Source organism: Oncorhynchus mykiss, chromosome 2, assembly GCF_013265735.2.
Source record: "Oncorhynchus mykiss isolate Arlee chromosome 2, USDA_OmykA_1.1, whole genome shotgun sequence".
Lineage (NCBI taxonomy): Eukaryota > Metazoa > Chordata > Actinopteri > Salmoniformes > Salmonidae > Oncorhynchus > Oncorhynchus mykiss.
The window spans coordinates 99,188,147-99,207,757 of record NC_048566.1 but is presented as its reverse complement, the minus strand read 5'-3'; the positions used below and the strand labels follow the sequence as shown (position 1 = coordinate 99,207,757).

Genomic DNA, 19,611 nt, shown 5'->3' with positions numbered 1-19,611 from the left:
GGGACTTTATTACTTCCTATAGAGCTGCTGCATATGCTGTCTGACATCACTATTTTGTAGTTCTTCAAAGTCAATAAAGTTGCCGAATACCAACTATCAATCACGTAGATGATGTATTTTCAGGTAGAGATACCTCACGTAGCAACCGCTGCTCTCTATATCCCCTCACTATCGCTCATTCTTCTCGCCTCTTCTGTAGCAGGCATAAAAGAAACACAGACCGGACAAGTAGATGCGCAATGGCTTATGGTCACTGTAGTTTATTACCACGTTTTATGCGCTACAACATAACTGGGGTGCTGAAAAATCAGGAATAAAATAGTAATAATTTTTAAAAAATAATGACACAAAAGTAGTGCACTAGGCCTTTACAATGCCTTAATTAGCGGACCGATATAGCCGTCTGTAGTGCGGGCGCTTAATTATGTAGAATATATATATGCCTGTTGGAAACTACAACATCGTACAGTTCAGGCTGGATCTGAAGTATCTCTAGAGGAAGTGTGCGGTGTGTGCATTAAGCTCACAGAAGAACAAATATATATATATATATATATATATATATATATATATATATATATATATATATATATATATATATATATATACACACAAAATGAAATTCAAATAATTGAACTGATGTCAGTCAATTAGTATTTAAAAAAAACGGAAAAATAACCGTAAATTCGGTTAAAATCGCTCAGCACTATCCAATATGGACGAGTCAAAAGTCATGTTTTCGTACCCAGACGATTCTGCACATCTTTTCATTTCCTCCAGTTCCTGCAGGTTCTCCTTCCATAGTGCCACCTCGTGATCATCTACAAAAAGAGGGAGGGGACAAGGGAGGGGACCGATTATTATGATTTGAATTTGATTTGGGTAAAAAAAAAAAAAAAAAACATCCAGTAAGATCCATCCCACAACCACCCTCTTCTCTCTTGTGATCAGTGGAGCCCGATAGAAGAACATGTTTCACTTTTTTATTTTTTATTTATTTATTATTATTATTTTCGTGGTTTCAAATTGGAAATTAGTCTCGTCTAGTCGCTGCAACTTCCGTACGGACTCAGGAGAGGCGAAGGTCGAGAGCCGTGCGTCCTCCGAAACACAACCCAACCAAGCCGCACTGCTTCTTGACACAATGCCCGCTTAACCCGGAAACCTGCCGCACCAATGTGTAGGAGGAGGAAACAACGTACACCTGGTGACCGTGTCAACGTCCACTGAGCCCGGCCCGCCACAGGAGTCGCTAGAGCGCGATGGGACAAGAACATGCCTGCCAGCCAAACCCTCGCCTAACCCGGACGACGCTGGGCCAATTGTACGCCACCCCATGGGGTCTCGCGGTCGCGGCCGGCTGCGACAGAGCCTGGACTCAAACTCAGGATTCTCTAATGGCACAGCTAGCACCGCGATACAGTGCCTTAAACCACTGGGCCACTCTAGAGGTGTGTTTCTGCCATTGTATTTATTCTACAAATTGCAGGGATCACTCTCTACGTACTCACTGTACTCTACATTTCTTTTGATAACAGTTTCTTTTAAGTGGCATATTATTCTATACACAGAAGACTTGAGAAGAAACACACTATGAATCTGGTTGAGTTCTTTCTCCTGGCGCTCCCGACGTTCCTTCAGCACCCGGCCAAGCCCTTCCTCACTGATCTGGAGAACAACACGGTCAATAAAACACACTGTTAGTCAGGTCAACACACACTGTTAGTAAGCTCAACACAGCCCTCAAAACACACTGTTAGTCAGGTCAAGACAGCCCTCAAAACACACTGTTAGTCGGGTCAACACAGCCCTCAAAACACACTGTTAGTCAGGTCAACACAGCTCTCAAAACACACTGTTAGTCAGGTCAAGACAGCCCTCAAAACACACTGTGAGTCGGGTCAACACAGCCCTCAAAACACACTGTTAGTCAGGTCAACACAGCTCTCAAAACACACTGTTAGTCAGGTCAAGACAGCCCTCAAAACACACTGTGAGTCAGGTCAAGACAGCCCTCAAAACACACCGTGAGTCAGGTCAAGACAGCCCTCAAAACACACTGTGAGTCAGGTCAAGACAGCCCTCAAAACACACTGTTAGTCAGGTCAACACAGCCCTCAAAATACACTGTTAGTCAGGTCAACACAGCCCTCAAAACACACTGTTAGTCGGGTCAACACAGCCCTCAAAACACACTGTTAGTCAGGTCAACACAGCCCTCAAAACACACTGTTAGTCAGGTCAAGACAGCCCTCAAAACACACTGTTAGTCAGGTCAAGACAGCTCTCAAAACACACTGTTAGTCAGGTCAAGACAGCCCTCAAAACACACTGTGAGTCAGGTCAACACAGCCCTCAAAACACACTGTTAGTCAGGTCAAGACAGCCCTCAAAACACACTATTAGTCAGGTCAAGACAGCCCTCAAAACACACTGTTAGTCAGGTCAACACAGCCCTCAAAACACACTGTGAGTCAGGTCAACACAGCCTTCAAGATATAACTATAATTGTTTTACGCAACACAGTGGTACACCTGCTACCATGCCTAGGCACAGTAAACAATACATGCAGTAAAGAGGTCAATGGAACTCGACCAAATCGCTGAAATCGCCATGGAAACGCATGGAGGAAAGATGCCTACTCTCCACATTCCCCCCCAGCAAAATTAGCTTACATTTCACAAGAGTATAATTGCTTGCATAGATGTCAACCTTACAGTGTGTGAATGTTTTTAAAATAGTATAAACTGCCTTAATTTTGCTGGACCCCAGGAAGAGTAGCTGCTGCCTTGGCAGGAACTAATGGGGATCCATAATAAATCCCAGGAAGAGTAGCTGCTGCCTTGGGGATCCATAATAAACCCCAGGAAGAGTAGCTGCTGCCTTGACAGGAACTAATGGGGATCCATAATAAACCCCAGGAAGAGTAGCTTCTGCCTTGGCAGGAACTAATGGGGATCCATAATAAATCCCAGGAACAGTAGCTGCTGCCTTGGCAGGAACTAATGGGGATCCATAATAAACCCCAGGAAGAGTAGCTGCTGCCTTGGCAGGAACTAACAGGGATCCATAATAAACCCCAGGACATGTTCATGTCACCAATCAACTGCATTAGAGTTCAAAGAGACTGACTGTCACCCCCGATTTCTCTATGCTAGCTATGCTATCAGCTTATACAATGGCAGTTAGCATTTAGCAGTCACTTCTTCTAAACGTTAAAAAGGGGACTACTTCTAAATGTTACGCAGCGAGATCAGTTAAATATATACAAATCAGACTTTAGTCAACAGATTTTGGGGCCTGATTTGATGTATTCTATCATGACGGATTTGATAAATATCCACTTCGATAGATAATATTTGTTGAATGTTGTGTTCCAGTCTGGAGTCCTCCTATCCCCCACGGTCTGCATTCCATTGACCTCTTTACCACATCTAGTGAGAGCAGAGAGAGAGAGCGAGGAGAGCAGAGAGAGAGGAGAGTAGAGAGAGAGAGAGAGAGGGAGAGAGAGAGAGGGAGAGAGAGAGTATAGAGAGAGAGAGAGAGAGAGAGGAGAGTAGAGAGAGAAAGACAGACACCCACCCTTTTCCACTCGATCTTGGCCTGGGCTACAGCTTTAGAGATTAGGTATTTACACGTAGACATGAGGAGTTCTTTAATGCTTCCACTGGTCCTCCATCTCCCTTCCACCTCTCCTCCATTCTCCTTCTCTTTGTGGGCTCCTCCTTTGAGGAGCATAGTCTGCACCTCCTTCAGCCCAGCCTGAAGCTCCTGGAGCATCTCCTCTCTGGCCTGCCTATGCTCCTGGCCCCTGCTCTCCTCCTGTCTCCTCCAGTCCTCCTCTTGGTCCCTCAGAGCCTGCTGCAGCTCAGCCTCCTTCTGAAGGAGGAGCTCGACCTCCCCCTGCGCCTCATCCCGGGCCCGTTTCAGCTGCTCCTCCTGGAAGGCCTGCAGTGAGGAGATCTCCTGCTGTTTATCTCTGTTCCAGGAGGCTCTGGCTGCAGCCATCTCTGCTTTCAGCAGGGCAGCCTTTTCCTCCCTCTCACGGTCTAGCTGGCTCTGCAGATGGGCCACCTGGCTCTGCAGATGGGCCACCTGGCTCTGCAGATGGGCCACCTGGCTCTGCAGATGGGCCACCTCCTCCACCTCGGTCTTCAGATCCTTCTCCTCCAGCTGGCTGCAGCGATGCATCTCCTCAACCCTCTGGACTTGTCCTGAACTCCTAGGCCTCTCCTCCTGCCGCCTCTCCTCTGCTACAGTCAGGACTAGGGACATCTGACCCAAATCAGAGAGGAGGGAGAGAAACTAGAACTACAAGATGCTTTGGAGTGAAGCAGAAGAAGTGCTAGGTTTTGTTACTATCAGACTACTGGGATGAAGTTAGTTAAAAAGGACCATTTCACCGCTAATCTTTCAACTCATTCTCTGTTTGGATGTTAAGTACTGTATAACTTAGCGACAAAGAGAGATGTATTTTATCCAGGGATGATGTTAAATACTGTATAACTTAGCGACAAAGAGAGATGTATTTTATCCAGGGATGATGTTAAATACTGTATAACTTAGCGACAAAGAGAGATGTATTTTATCCAGGGATGATGTTAAATACTGTATAACTTAGCGACAAAGAGAGATGTATTTTATCCAGGGATTATGTTAAATACTGTACAACTTAGCGAAAAAGATGAATAGTATCCCCAATATGAGCAAAAATCACAAACTGATGATTCAGACAAGAAACACAGTGAAACAGTGACAGTCAGTTGTACCTGTTGTTGAACGTGTTTCTCCTGCACCTTCTCCCACTTCTCTCGTTCTCTCTGGAGCGTTGCCTTGTACCCCGGCAGGGAGGGGACGTCCTGGAGCCATCGGCTATAGACTCGGCTTACTGCTCCTTCAACCTGTACCAGACATTTTGACATTTGGATGAATAGGCACGTAATTCAGCCGATATGGCTTGTGAATCTGTTTTTAAATATGTGATTTTGCCTGTATGTATGTATATGTATGCATGTATGTTTCTGCTAAATTAATTGCCTCATTTGAACATTAAAAGTTTCCAGAATCTGAGACAATCAGTTGTATGATGATCACTGAGGGCCAATGTTACAGAGTGGGTCCCTGCTACCCCAGTATCAGAGAGTGGGTCCCTGCTGCCCCAGTATCAGAGAGTGGGTCCCTGCTACCCCAGTATCAGAGAGTGGGTCCCTGCTACCCCAGTATCAGAGAGTGGGTCCCTGCTGCCCCAGTATCAGAGAGTGGGTCCCTGCTGCCCCAGTATCAGAGAGTGGGTCCCTGCTGCCCCAGTATCAGAGAGTGGGTCCCTGCTGCCCCAGTATCAGAGAGTGGGTCCCTGCTGCCCCAGTATCAGAGAGTGGGTCCCTGCTGCCCCAGTATCAGAGAGTGGGTCCCTGCTGCCCCAGTATCAGAGAGTGGGTCCCTGCTATCCCAGTATCAGAGAGTGGGTCCCTGCTGCCCCAGTATCAGAGAGTGGGTCCCTGCTGCCCCAGTATCAGAGAGTGGGTCCCTGCTGCCCCAGTATCAGAGAGTGGGTCCCTGCTACCCCAGTATCAGAGAGTGGGTCCCTGCTACCCCAGTATCAGAGAGTGGGTCCCTGCTGCCCCAGTATCAGAGAGTGGGTCCCTGCTGCCCCAGTATCAGAGAGTGGGTCCCTGCTGCCCCAGTATCAGAGAGTGGGTCCCTGCTGTCCCAGTATCAGAGAGTGGGTCCCTGCTGCCCCAGTATCAGAGAGTGGGTCCCTGCTGCCCCAGTATCAGAGAGTGGGTCCCTGCTGCCCCAGTATCAGAGAGTGGATCCCTGCTGCCCCAGTATCAGAGAGTGGGTCCCTGCTGCCCCAGTATCAGAGAGTGGGTCCCTGCTGCCCCAGTATCAGAGAGTGGGTCCCTGCTACCCCAGTATCAGAGAGTGGGTCCCTGCTGTCCCAGTTTCTGTGCTTTAGAGATGTCGATGATGAGTAACTATTTTTTAAAATATATATATACTTTTGTATAAGTTTGTTACTCTCCAAATATGGAGTTTCACTTAGCATACAGCCGGTATGTACTTTCGAAAATGTCTAAACATTTTTCAGAGAAGATTTTATTAAACATTTCCTCCCTGACCTGTTTAGCCATGTCCTCCAGGTGTTTCTCCTGTAGTTCTCTCTGGACTCGTTTCCCAGCATCCTCCACTGCCCTGCGTCGAGCCAGGTCTGCCTCTCGCTGTAGCTTCTGTTCCCAGAGCCTGTTGTAGTTGTAGTAGTAGAGTTTATTGGTTGTTCAGTCATAGACATTCGTCGATAGCCTATGATTCTCATTGGAGCCAAGGCCTTAAGTCAAGTTAAGTCAAGTCAGTCAACCATAGGACAGATTTGTACTCCAATCTATAATCATAGATTGTTTCATGAAACAAATCAAATCCTGCAATAGCACAATCATTTTTATATAATGCACTATGAAAAATACCTGGTGTCCAGCTCCTCCATAGTGCAGCCTGGGGCAGCCTTGGTCCTCTCAGAGCTGGATGTCTGACAGGCTTTCTCCTCCTTCTCAGTGAGATCAGTCTGAGAGGAAGACTCCTGGGTTTCTGTAGGTCTCTGTCTTCTGGCGTCAGCCTCGAACCTCTGAGCCCAGGACCTCATCTTCACAGGACAGATGGGGGGGGGGCACAGAGAGATTGTATTTTATCCAGGAATGATCAGGACAATCCAAATACACCTCTGCTGTTCTCAACCAAGATCTCAGCGATCACGGCCTGCATCCGTAATGGGACCACCCCTCATCACTGTCAAACGCTCCCTAAAACACTTCAACGAGCAGGCCTTTCTAATCGACCTGGCCGGGGTATCCTGGAATGACATTGACCTCATCCCGTCAGTAGAGGATGCCTGGTTATTCTTTAAAAGTGCCTTCCTCACCATCTTAAATGAGCATGCTCCAGTCAACAACGAAAAATTCAACCAGGAATAGATATAGTCCTTGGTTCACTCCAGACCTGACTGTCCTTGACCAGCACAAAAACATCCTATGGCGTTCTGCATTAGCACCGAATAGCCCCTGTGATATGCAACTTTTCAGGGAAGTTAGGAACCAATATACACAGGCATTTAGGACAACTAAGGCTAGCTTTTTCAAACAGAAATTTGCATCCTGTAGTACAAACTCAAAAGTTCTGGGATCCTGTAGTACAAACTCAAAAGTTCTGGGACACTAAAGTCTGAGGAGAATAAGAACACCTCCTCCCATCTGCCCACTGCACTGAGGTTAGGAAACACTCACCACCGATAAATCCACTATAATTGAGAATTTCAATAATCATTTTTCTACGGCTGGCCATGCTTTCCACCTGGCTACTCCTACACCCGGTCAACAGCCCTGCACTCCCCACAGCAACTCACCCAAGCCTCCCCATTTCTCCTTCACCCAAATCTGGATAGATGATGTTCTGAAAGAGCTACAAAATCTGGACTCCTACAAATCAGCCGGGCTAGACAATCTGGACCCTCTCTTCCTAAAATTATCTGCCGTAATTGTTGCAACCCCTATTACTAGCCTGTTCAACCTCTCTTTCGTATCGTCTGAGATTCCCAAAGAATGGAAAGCTGCCACGGTTATCCCCCTCTTCAAAGGGGGTGACCCTCTAGACCCAAACTGCTACAGACCGATATCTATCCTACCCTGTCTTTCTAAGGTCTTCGAAGGTTTCAGAGGTGCATCTCAGCCACGCTCAAGGTCCTAAACGATATCATAACCGCCATCGATAAGAGGCATTACTGTGCAGCCATATTCATTGACCTGGCCAAGGCTTTCGACTCTGTCAATCACCACATTCTTATTGGCAGACTCAATAGCCTTGGTTTCTCAAATGATTGCCTCGCCTGGTTCACCAACTACTTCTCAGATGGAGTTCAGTGTGTCAAATCGGAGGGCCTGTTGTCCGGACCTCTGGCAGTCTCTGGGGGTGCCACAGGGTACAATTCTCGGGCCGACTCTCTTCTCTGTATACATCAATGATGTCACTATTGCTGCTGGTGATTCTCTGATCCACCTCTACGCAGACGACACCATTCTGTATACTTCTGGCCAGTCTTTGGACTAACTAACCGCCAGACGAGCTTCAATGCCATTACAACTTTCCTTCCGTTGCCTCCAACTGCTCTTAAATGCAAGTAAAACTAAATGCATGCACTTCAACGGATCACTGCCCACCCGTCCAGCATCACTACTCTGGACGGCTCTGACTTGGAATATGTGGATAACTACAAATACCTAGGTGTCTGGTTAGACTGTAAACTCTCCTTCCAGACTCACATTAAGCATCTCCAATCCAAAATTCAATCTAGAATCAGCTTCATATTTCGCAACAAAGCCTCCTTCACTCATGCTGCCAAACATACCCTCGTAAAACTGACCATCCTACCGATCCTCGACTTCGGCGTTGTCATTTATAAAATAGCCGCCAACACTCTACTCAACAAATTGGATGCAGTCGATCACAGTGCCATCCGTTTTGTCACCAAAGCCCCATATACTACCCACCACTGCGACCTGTACACTCTCGTTGGCTGGCCCTCGCTTCATACTCGTCGCCAAACCCACTGGCTACAGGTCATCTACAAGTCTCTGCTAGGTAAAGCCACGCCTTATCTCAGCTCACTGGTCACCATAGCAGCACCCACTCGTAGCACGTGCTCCAGCAGGTATATCTCACTGGTCACCCCCAAAGCCAATTCCTCCTTTGGTCACCTTTCCTTCCAGTTCTCTGCTGCCAATGATTGGAACGAACTGCAAAAATAACTGCAGCTGGAGACTCATATCTCCCTCACTAACTTTAAGCACCAGCTGTCAGAGCAGCTCACAGATCACTGCACCTGTACATAGCCCATCCAACAACCTCATCCCCATACTGTATTTATCTTGCTCCTTTGCACCCCAGTATCTCTACTTGCACATTCATCTTCTGCACATCGATCATTCCAGTGTTTAACTGCTATATTGTAATTACTTCTCACCATGGCCTATTTATTGCCTTAACTCCCTTATTTTACCTCATTTGCACTCACTGTATATAGACTTTTTGTTTTATTTTTTTCTATTGTGTTATTGACTGTACATTTGTTTATTCCCATGTGTAACTCTGTGTTGTTGTATGTGTCGATCTATATGTTTGGACCATGACAGTTTACAATCTAAGGTAACGCCAAGTAATTTAGTATCCTCAACTTGTTCAACAGCCACACCATTCAGCAGAGGTCTAGAACTTAAGGAATGATTTGTACCAAATGCAACGCCCTTAGTTTTAGAGATGTTCAGGACCAGTTTATTACTGGCCACCCATTCCAAAATAGACTGCAAGTCGTTAAGGGTTTCAGTGATTTCATTAGCTGTGATTGCTGGTGCGTATATGGTTGAATCATCAGCATACAGTTGAAGTCGGAAGTTTACGTACACCTTAGCCAAATACATTTAAAAACTTAGTTTTTCACAATTCCTGAAATTTAATCAAGAGTAAAAATTTCCTGTTTACGTCAGTTAGGATCACCACTTTATTTTAAAAATGTGAAATGTCAGAATAATTTTCTGAAAGATTTTCTTTCTTTCATCACATTCCCAGTGGGTCAGTAGTTTACATACACTCAATTAGTATTTGGTAGCATTGCCTGTAAATTGTTTAACTTGGGTCAAACGTTTCAGGTAACCTTCCACAAGCTTCCCACAATAAGTTGGGTGAATTTTGGCCCATTCATCCTGACAGAGCTGGTGTAACTGAGTGAGGTTTGTAGGCCACCTTGCTCGCACATGCTTCTAAAGCCATGACATCATTTTCTGGAATTTTCCAAGCTGTTTAAAAGGCACAGTCAACTTAGTGTATGTAAACTTCTGACCCTCTGGAATTGTAATACAGTTAATTATAAGTGAAATAATCTGTCTGGAAACAATTTTTGGAAAAATGACTTGTGTCATGCACAAAGTAGATGTTCTAACCGACTTGCCAAAACTATAGTTTGTTAACAATGAATTTGAGGAGTGGTTGAAATACAAGTTAATGACTCCAACCTAAGTGTATGTAAACTTCCAACTTCAACTGTACATGGACACACATGCTTTGTTTAATACCAGTGGCAGGTCATTGGTAAAAATAGAAAAGAGTAGAGGGCCTAGTGTGGTGCCCTGCGGTACACCACACTTTACATGTTTGACTTTAGAGAAGCTTCCATTGAAGAAAACCCTTTGAGTTCTATGAGATAGCTCTGAATCCACGATATGGCAAAGGTTGAAAAGTCATAGCACAAGTTTCTGAAATCTAACAATACAGCTCCCACAATCTTCTTATTATGAATTTCTTTCAACCAATCATCAGTCATTTGTGTCAGTGCAGTACATGTTGAGTACCCTTCTCTATAAGCATGCTGAAATTATGTTGTTCATTTGTTTACAGAGAAAATAGCATTGTATTTGATCAAACACAATTTTTTCCAACACTTTGCTAAGAGCTGTCAGCAAGCTTATAGGTCTGCGGTTAGAACCAGTAAAGGCCGCTTTACAACTCTTGGGTAGCGGAATGACTTTGGCTTCCCCCCAGGCCTGAGGACAAAATACTTTCCTCTAGACTCAGATTAACGATATGACAGATAGGAGTGGCTATAGTCAGCTACCATCCTCAGTAGCTTTCTAAGTTGTCAATGGCAGGAGGTTTGTCATTATTGATCAATAACAATAATTTTACAAAATTCAAATTTTCACTGCTTTTCTTTCATGATTATTTTTTATATATTTTTTTATACATGAATAAAATTGCTCACTGTTCATTGTTGGCATTTCCTACTTAAGTTTGCCCACTTGGCCAATGAAATAATCATTAAAATAATTGTGAACATCAGATGGTTTTGTGATGAATAAGCCGTCTGATTCGATAAAAGATGGAGTTGAATGTCTTTCTGCCCATCATTTCCTTTAAATCCACAGTGTTTTTACCCATCATTCTTTATATCATTGATCTTGGCTTCATAATGAAGTTTCTTCTTCTTTTTGGTGCGTTAGGTCAAATCATTTTTTAATTTGCAGTAAGTCAGCCAATCAGATGTGCAGTAAGTCAGCCAATCAGATGTGCAGTAAGTCAGCCAATCAGATGTGCAGTAAGTCAGCCAATCAGATGTGCAGTAAGTCAGCCAATCAGATGTGCAGTAAGTCAGCCAATCAGATGTGCAGTAAGTCAGCCAATCAGATGTGCAGTCAGACTTATTAGCCACTTCCTGTTGCCCCCATCTCTTTCAACCATACTTTTTTTTTTAAATTCCTCATCAATCCCATGGAGCCTTAACAGTTCTAACAGTCAGTTTCTTAACAGGTCCATGTTTATCAATAATTGGAAGAAGCAGTTTCATAAATTCATGAAGTGCAGCGTCTGGATGCTCCTCATTAATCACATCAGACCAACAAATGTTTTTAACATCGTCCACATAAGAGTCACAGCAAAATCTTTTGTATGATCTCTTATACACTATTTTAGGCCCAGCTGTTGGAACTTTGTCTTTCCTGTATATAGCCACTATATTGTGATCACTGCATCCAATGGGTACGGATACAGCTTTAGAACAAAGTTCTACAGTATTAGTAAAAATGTGATCAATACATGTGGATGATCTTGTTTCTGCAGTGTTTGTAAACACCCTGGTAGGTTGACTAATAACCTTGAGCAAACAGCTTGATAAAAACCAGTCAATATTCAGGTCCCCAAGAAAGTAGACCTCTGTTTACATCACATACACTATAAAGCATTTCACACACATTATTTAGATACTGACCGTTACTGACCGTGATGCCAACTGCGTCGCGGGATCCAAACTAAGAAGATAGGATAGCTACCAAGAACCTTCCAATACACTTTCAAACAGGCAGTACTGATCTGCTCTGATGGAACAAGACAACACCTACCACCTTCTTCCATCTAGCCTTGGACTTGGTCAGCTGGGTTTGGATCTGTTGTCTGACCTCCTTGTCCTTCTCTTCAGCCCACAGGGCTCTGAGCTGGGTAACTGTCTCCTGGTTCTCGGTCTCCAGGTCTGCTCTGAGCTGGGTAACTGTCTCCTGGTTCTCGGTCTCTAGGTCTACTCTGCGCTGGGTCTCCAGGTCTGCTCTGAGCTGGGTCACTGTCTCCTGGTTCTCGGTCTCTAGGTCTACTCTGAGCTGGGTCTCCAGGTCTACTCTGCGCTGTGTCTCCAGGTCTACTCTGCGCTGGGTCTCCAGGTCTACTCGGAGCTGGGTCACTGTCTCCTGGTTCTCGGTCTCTAGGTCTACTCTGAGCTGGGTCTCCAGGTCTACTCTGCGCTGGGTCTCCAGGTCTGCTCTGAGCTGGGTCACTGTCTCCTGGTTCTCGGTCTCTAGGTCTACTCTGAGCTGGGTCTTCTCTGAGCTGGGTCACTGTCTCCTGGTTCTCGGTCTGCTCTGAGCTGGGTCACTGTCTCCTGTTTCTCGGTCTCTAGGTCTACTCTGAGCTTATCTTCTAGAGTGTTCAGCTGAGAATAGGACAACACCGTCAAAGGGCATTCTTTGCACCAGTGTTCCTAACCCGTTTCCAGACCGGCCTGGGCTCTTGTCGCCAACATTGGAGTAGACAAGACAAACAGATCTGGAACCAGGCCATTGTTCATATAGTATCTTCATCAAGTGAGAAGTGTGTGTGTACTAAACTATATACCTCATTCTCTCTCCTCTCCTCCTCGTCCATTCTTCTTCCCTGCAGGTTTTCCTCCAGCCGGTCTTCGTCCTTGCAGAGTGAGATGTAACAGTCCTGTACTGCCACCATCTCTCCATTCACCTCACACAGCTTGGCTCTATCCAGAGAAGACATTATGTCATTGTAGAAGAGGATATACAGGACCCTAACGTAGGTTGAGATAACAGAGTTTGGTTTATAAGGGCTGCCTAGCAAATACTGTTACTGAAAGTGACTTACAGGACAATGATTGAATACCTTTTTTTGTTGTTGTTGTTGTATGTGATCCCTGTGGGAATTGACCCCAGGGCAAAGCTGTTGGTGGAGCCACACACAGCAGCTGTTTGTTTCTGCCGTGATGTTATTTATCTGAGCTGTGTGTTCCAGGGTCAGTTCTGAACGAACATCACTCACTCACTCACCTCACCTCACCCACATATATATTACTATTTGTAGCCATTAGGGAATTCCCACTATGTCATACAGCACACCAGCTATAAGCCTCAAACAATCTGACAGTGTCATTGTATTTTTTGGTACACCAGACTTACATTCATTTCCAATGAAAACGCTGGGTTTTGTTTTGCCTTGCAGCATTGCGCTGCAGAGGCAGTTGCAGTGCGGTTTGTTGTGTACTAGTCACGAAGCGCAGCGTGGTATGTGTTCATGATTATTTTTTTATTAAAGAAAACACTGAACACTGAATACAAACTATACAAAACAATAAACGAATAACGACCTTGAGGCTATCCTAAGAACTGTGCTGACACAAGCAACTAACATAGACAATCACCCACAAACAAACAGTGAAACCCAGGCTACCTAAGTATGATTCTCAATCAGAGACAACTAATGACACCTGCCTCTGATTGAGAACCACACTAGGCCGAAACATAGAAATCCCCAAATCATAGAAAAACAAACATAGACTGCCCACCCAACTCATGCCCTGACCATACTAAATAACGACAAAACAAAGGAAATAAAGGTCAGAACGTGACAGTACTATTTCACGCCACGATGCTGTCGGTGTGTTCGACCCGTTACAGATACAACTAGTATCTCTAGTAGTATCTAGTGTCTCTAGTAGTATCTAGTATCTCTAGTAGTATCTAGTATCTCTAGTAGTATCTAGCAGTATCTAGTATCTCTAGTAGTATCTAGTATCTCTAGTAGTATCTAGCAGTATCTAGTATCTCTAGTAGTATCTAGTATCTCTATTAGTATCTAGTAGTATCTAGTATCTCTAGTAGTATCTAGTAGTATCTAGTATCTCTAGTAGTATCTAGTATCTCTAGTAGTATCTCTAGTAGTATCTAGTAGTATCTAGTATCTGTAGTATCTCTAGTATCTCTAGTAGTATCTAGTATCTCTAGTAGTATCTAGTATCTCTAGTAGTATCTAGTATCTCTAGTAGTATCTAGTATCTCTAGTAGTATCTAGTAGTATCTAGTATCTCTAGTATCTCTAGTAGTATCTAGTAGTATCTAGTAGTATCTAGTATCTCTAGTAGTATCTAGTATCTCTAGTATCTCTAGTAGTATATCTAGTAGTATCTAGTATCTCTCTAGGATACCAAGACACAGATATTTACATCTGACATGCAGCCCATCGGAAGTATGACCTAGTGCAAGAGTTCAGATGTTAACGTTAGACACGCAGTATTCACGTAGACAACCCCAAACACAACACACCAGAGTAACCTCTGAGCAGCCGCCTGCTTCTCCTGGTCCAGTTCCTGAATCATCTCTCTCATCTTGCTACACAGAGTTAGACCCCCTTTCACATCCTTGTCCCTCTGCTTCAGCTCAATGGTCCTCTTCTCTAGTCTAGTGGGTAACACCACCCACCGCCTGGTGCCCTAGGCCAGTCTAGTGGGTAACACCACCCACCGCCGGGTGCCCTAGGCTAGTCTAGTGGGTAACACCACCGCCTGGTGCCCATATACTACAACCTCCGCATCTCCTACTCTCCGCGTCTCCCTTCTCATTTCATCTCTGTCCTCTGGCTGAATGAATAAATAAATCCATTAAAAAAACCTAACCTGTTGTGTGTGTCTGTGTTGCTGCAGGCAGAGCAGTCCAGGTCCAGAGAGGAGGAATCTCTGCTGTCCTCCAGCATGTCATCAGGCAGGTCCGTCAGCAGCGTGTGGAGCTAGAGAAGAAGAAACACAACATGTCATCAGGCAGGTCCGTCAGCAGCTTGTGGAGCTAGAGAAGAAGAAACACAACATGTCCGTCAGCAGCGTGTGGAGCTAGAGAAGAATAAACACAACATGTCATCAGGCAGGTCCGTCAGCAGCTTGTGGAGCTAGAGAAGAATAAACACAACATGTCATCAGGCAGGTCCGTCAGCAGCGTGTGGAGCTAGAGAAGAAGAAACACAACACGTCATCAGGCAGGTTCGTCAGCAGCTTGTGGAGCTAGAGAAGAAGAAACACAACATGTCATCAGGCAGGTTCGTCAGCAGCTTGTGGAGCTAGAGAAGAAGAAACACAATATGTCCGTCAGCAGCTTGTGGAGCTAGAGAAGAAGAAACACAACACGTCATCAGGCAGGTTCGTCAGCAGCTTGTGGAGCTAGAGAAGAAGAAACACAACATGTCATCAGGCAGGTCCTTCAGCAGCTTGTGGAGCTAGAGAAGAAGAAACACAACATGTCCGTCAGCAGCTTGTGGAGCTAGAGAAGAAGAAACACAACACGTCATCAGGCAGGTTCGTCAGCAGCGTGTGGAGCTAGAGAAGAAGAAACACAACATGTCATCAGGCAGGTTCGTCAGCAGCTTGTGGAGCTAGAGAAGAAGAAACACAACATGTCCGTCAGCAGCTTGTGGAGCTAGAGAAGAAGAAACACAACATGTCATCAGGCAGGTCCTTCAGCAGCTTGTGGAGCTAGAGAAGAAGAAACACAACATGTCATCAGGCAGGTCCTTCAGCAGCTTGTGGAGCTAGAGAAGAATAAACACAACATGTCATCAGGCAGGTCCGTCAGCAGCGTGTGGAGCTAGAGAAGAAGAAACACAACATGTCCGTCAGCAGCTTGTGGAGCTAGAGAAGAAGAAACACAACATGTCATCAGGCAGGTCCGTCAGCAGCGTGTGGAGCTAGAGAAGAAGAAACACAACATGTCATCAGGCAGGTCCGTCAGCAGCTTGTGGAGCTAGAGAAGAAGAAACACAACATGTCATCAGGCAGGTCCGTCAGCAGCTTGTGGAGCTAGAGAAGAAGAAACACAACATGTCATCAGGCAGGTCCGTCAGCAGCTTGTGGAGCTAGAGAAGAAGAAACACAACATGTCATCAGGCAGGTCCGTCAGCAGCTTGTGGAGCTAGAGAAGAAGAAACACAACATGTCATCAGGCAGGTCCGTCAGCAGCTTGTGGAGCTAGAGAAGAAGAAACACAACATGTCATCAGGCAGGTCCGTCAGCAGCTTGTGGAGCTAGAGAAGAAGAAACACAACATGTCATCAGGCAGGTCCGTCAGCAGCTTGTGGAGCTAGAGAAGAAGAAACACAACATGTCATCAGGCAGGTCCGTCAGCAGCGTGTGGAGCTAGAGAAGAAGAAACAACACATGGGTATTTCTTCTCTGGATAGAGCCAAGCTGTTTGTGAGGTGAATGGAGAGATGGTGGCAGTACAGGAGTGTTACATCTCACTCTGCAAGTACGAAGACCGGCTGGAGGAAAACCTGCAGTGAAGAAGAATGGATGAGGAGAGGAGAGAGAATGAGGTACAGTTGAAGTAGGAAGTTTAGATAAACTGAGTTTAAATGTATTTGGCTAAGTTGTTTCTTAATTCCTGACATTTAATCCTAGTAAAAATTCCCTGTCTTAGGTCAGTTAGGATCACCACTTTATTTTAGGAATGTGAAATGTCAGAATAATAGTGGAGTGATGTATTTTAGATTTTTTTTTTCTTTCATAACAATCCCAGTGGGTCAGAAGTTTACATACACTCAATCAGTATTTGGTAGCATTGCCTTTACATTTTTTTTATTTGGGTCAAACGTTTCGGGTAGCCTTCCACAAGCTTCCCACAATAAGTTGGGTGAATTTTGGCCCATTCCTCCTGACAGAGCTGGTGTAACTGAGTCAGGTTTGTAGGCCTCCTTGCTCGCACACGCTTTTTCAGTTCTGCCCACACATTTTCTATAGGATTGAGGTCAGGGCTTTGTGATGGCCACTCCAATACCTCGACTTTGTTGTCTTTAAGCCATTTTGCAACAACTTTAGAAGTATGCTTGAGGTCATTGTCTATTTGGAAGACCCATTTGCGACCAAGCTTTAACTTCCTGACTGAGGTCTTGAGATGTTGCTTCAATATATCCACATAATTTTCCTACCTCATGATGCCCTCTATTTTGTAAAGTGCACCAATCCCTCCTGCAGAAAAGCACCCCCACAACATGATGCTACCATACTCATTTTAATGTAGATATAGATACTTTTGTACCTGTTTCCTCCAGCATCTTCACAAGGTCCTTTGCTGTTGTTCTGGAATTGATTTGCACTTTTTGCACCAAAGTACGTTCATCTCTAGGAGACAGAATGCGTCTCACTCCTGAGCGGTATTACAGCTGCGTGGTCCCATGGTGTTTATACTTGCATACTATTGTTTGTACAGATGAACGTGGTACCTTCAGGCGTTTAGAAATTGCTCCCAAGGATGAACCAAACTTGTGGAGGTCTAGAAATGTTTTTCTGAGGTCTTGCCTAATTTATTTTGATTTTCCCATGATGTCAAGCAAAGAGACACTGAGGTTGAAGGTAGGCCTTGAAATACATCCACAGGTACACCTCCAACTGACACAGATGATGTCAATTAGCCTATCAGAAGCTTCTAACGCCATGAAATTATTTTATGTTTAAAGGCACAGTCAACTTAGTGTATGTAAACTTCTGACCCTCTGGAATTGTGATACAGTGAATTATAAGTGAAATAATATGTCTGTAAACAATTGTTGGAAAAATGACTTGTGTCCTGCACAAAGTAGATGTCCTAACTGACTTGACAAAACTATAGTTTGTTAACAAGACATTTGTGGAGTGGTTGAAAAACAACTTTTAATGACTCCAACCTAAGTGTATGTAAACTTCCGACTTCAACTGTAGTTATACATTGACAGAGTCTAGGTGTTACTGTAATTTAATTATGCCAATGTGCTTTCATCAAGGGAAAACAGTCGGGGCAACTGCTCAAATAGGTCAAAAAATGAATTCACTCAACCACTGAAACTACGTCTCATGACTCATAGAACAATTCCAGAGAGAATGTTCACAGGACTGCTGAACAGAAAATTAACAAACATCATCCCCATTTTTAAAGTGCACCTCTCCTCCAAAAATCCATCACATTTAGAGTTTTTCCATTTTCACCGTAGTCATTGATTTCTGATTTGACACCAATAAACTCCAGTGTGGAGAAAAATAAGCCAGTCTTGTTTGAGAAAAAAACTTAGCTCCTCCTGACCTAATATCCAACAGAAAGACAGCAACTCTTCCACTATGTCAGGAATCATGCCCAGGCAAAGAGACTCAAGAGTTGAGATACTCACACAACAGGTTTTCCCTGACAGCCATCCACATACATGTGCCCTACACTACAGAGAGATAACAGGGAGCCCTGTGTGAAGAGTAAATCTCAGTCTGAAAAGGCACCATATTCCCTATAGTTCACTACTGTTGGACCAGTCATGTTCAAAAGTATTGCACTTTACTAGATAGGCCATAGGGTGCTGTTTCAGACGTAGTGCGAGTGAAGAGAACAGGGAAAGGAAGCTACTTACTTCCCATAAGGACTGTTGGATGTTTCTCACATCTTCCACTGTGTCCATAGGATGCATATCCCCAACCAGAGCAGGACCCAGAATGTCCCACTCAGGCAGTTATCAACAGAACTGAAGAAAACGCACCTACTTCAGCTACCGAGCCACGTGATCCCAGAAGAAGAGAAATGAGTGGTGATGAAGGGCAGAGCAGAGCTTGTTTCAGTGTATGACACACCTTCACCTGCGCTGCCTGCCTGCCTGCCTGGGCTAACCATACCACAGGACAGGTAACAGGGGTGTATTCACTAGAAAACAAACAGAACGGGACCAACCTGAATTTGTCCAATAGAAACTCTTGTTTTTGTCGTTGCAAAACATTTTCCGTTTTAAAGTAGACAGTTTCCATTGCAAAACGTTCCCCCCAAACCCCCCTAATGATTACACCCCTGGTAACAGGTTCTGGGTAGAACAGAGGAGATGGCTGAGAGTTTAAAAATAACACACTGAGAATGCTTACATCTGATTGGAGCAGGCGGTGTGTTTGAAATGTAAACACCTACAGTCCCTATAGCCTGAAGGCTCCCTCTGGTACCTTACTTAAGGTTTCCACTGACAATGTACGAATATGGTAAATAGCAACAACAACTACAGTACTAACTGAGGGAAATAGGACCATAAAGAGCCAGGTCTGAAAAATAACCCAAGGATTCAAATTGGATGAGAATGTGGTCTAACCAATTAAAACCAACTAAAGAAAATTCCACCTATGGTTGTGCGTGATCAACTGCGACTCAACCTTGACGCAGCAGTGCATTACAAATGAGATAGGGAACAAATAAGACTCCCATCATTTTCACTCAATTCAACAATGAAGACCCTTCAATTAACACTCACTGATTGCAATGGCTACTGTATGCTGATTAAGTGCCTACTGGATTGTTTTGAAGTCACACTGAAATCAATGGCAGAAAACACTGGAGCAATATTGTTCCTAGAAGGGCCCATGATGCATTCCTACATGGGTGCGTTCCAATGGGAATCTGTTCCAAAAATTTCGTAAATAACAAGGATGCCAACAAACAACGGATACAAAGTGGCATGATAAATCCCCCTAGCTAACTAGCTGCCGAA

General features: G+C 44.6%; 1 protein-coding gene across 3 annotated transcripts; it reads right to left on the bottom strand.

The window, feature by feature from the left end:
• Positions 1-597: 597 nt before the first annotated feature.
• LOC110502545 (trichohyalin-like) lies at positions 598-18,857 on the bottom strand. Of its 3 annotated transcripts, XM_036960709.1 has the most exons (11): positions 18,499-18,857; positions 14,759-14,868; positions 12,697-12,832; positions 6,917-6,919; positions 6,465-6,640; positions 6,123-6,243; positions 4,770-4,901; positions 4,138-4,275; positions 3,583-4,095; positions 1,593-1,668; positions 598-821 (listed from the first exon to the last, which is right to left on the bottom strand). In XM_036960709.1, exons 1-11 carry the CDS (start codon positions 18,553-18,555, stop codon positions 691-693), a joined length of 1,593 nt encoding a protein of 530 aa, XP_036816604.1. In that variant the 5' UTR covers positions 18,556-18,857; the 3' UTR covers positions 598-690. The 3 variants fall into 3 exon arrangements, with proteins under 3 accessions (XP_036816604.1, XP_036816587.1, XP_036816597.1); XM_036960692.1 differs by having other exon boundaries at positions 3,583-4,275; XM_036960702.1 differs by lacking the exon at positions 6,917-6,919 and having other exon boundaries at positions 3,583-4,275.
• Positions 18,858-19,611: the final 754 nt, after the last annotated feature.

Coding starts and splice junctions, on each gene's coding strand:
- LOC110502545 (XM_036960692.1), bottom strand. CDS start 18,555: ATGCATCCTATGGACACAGTGGAAGATGTGAGAAACATCCAACAGTCC. Junction 4,902..6,122: donor TGGAGGACATGGCTAAACAG/GTCAGGGAGGAA, acceptor TGTCTGGTACAG/GTTGAAGGAGCAGTAAGCCG. Junction 822..1,592: donor AGAACTCAACCAGATTCATA/GTGTGTTTCTTC, acceptor CTCTTTTTGTAG/ATGATCACGAGGTGGCACTA.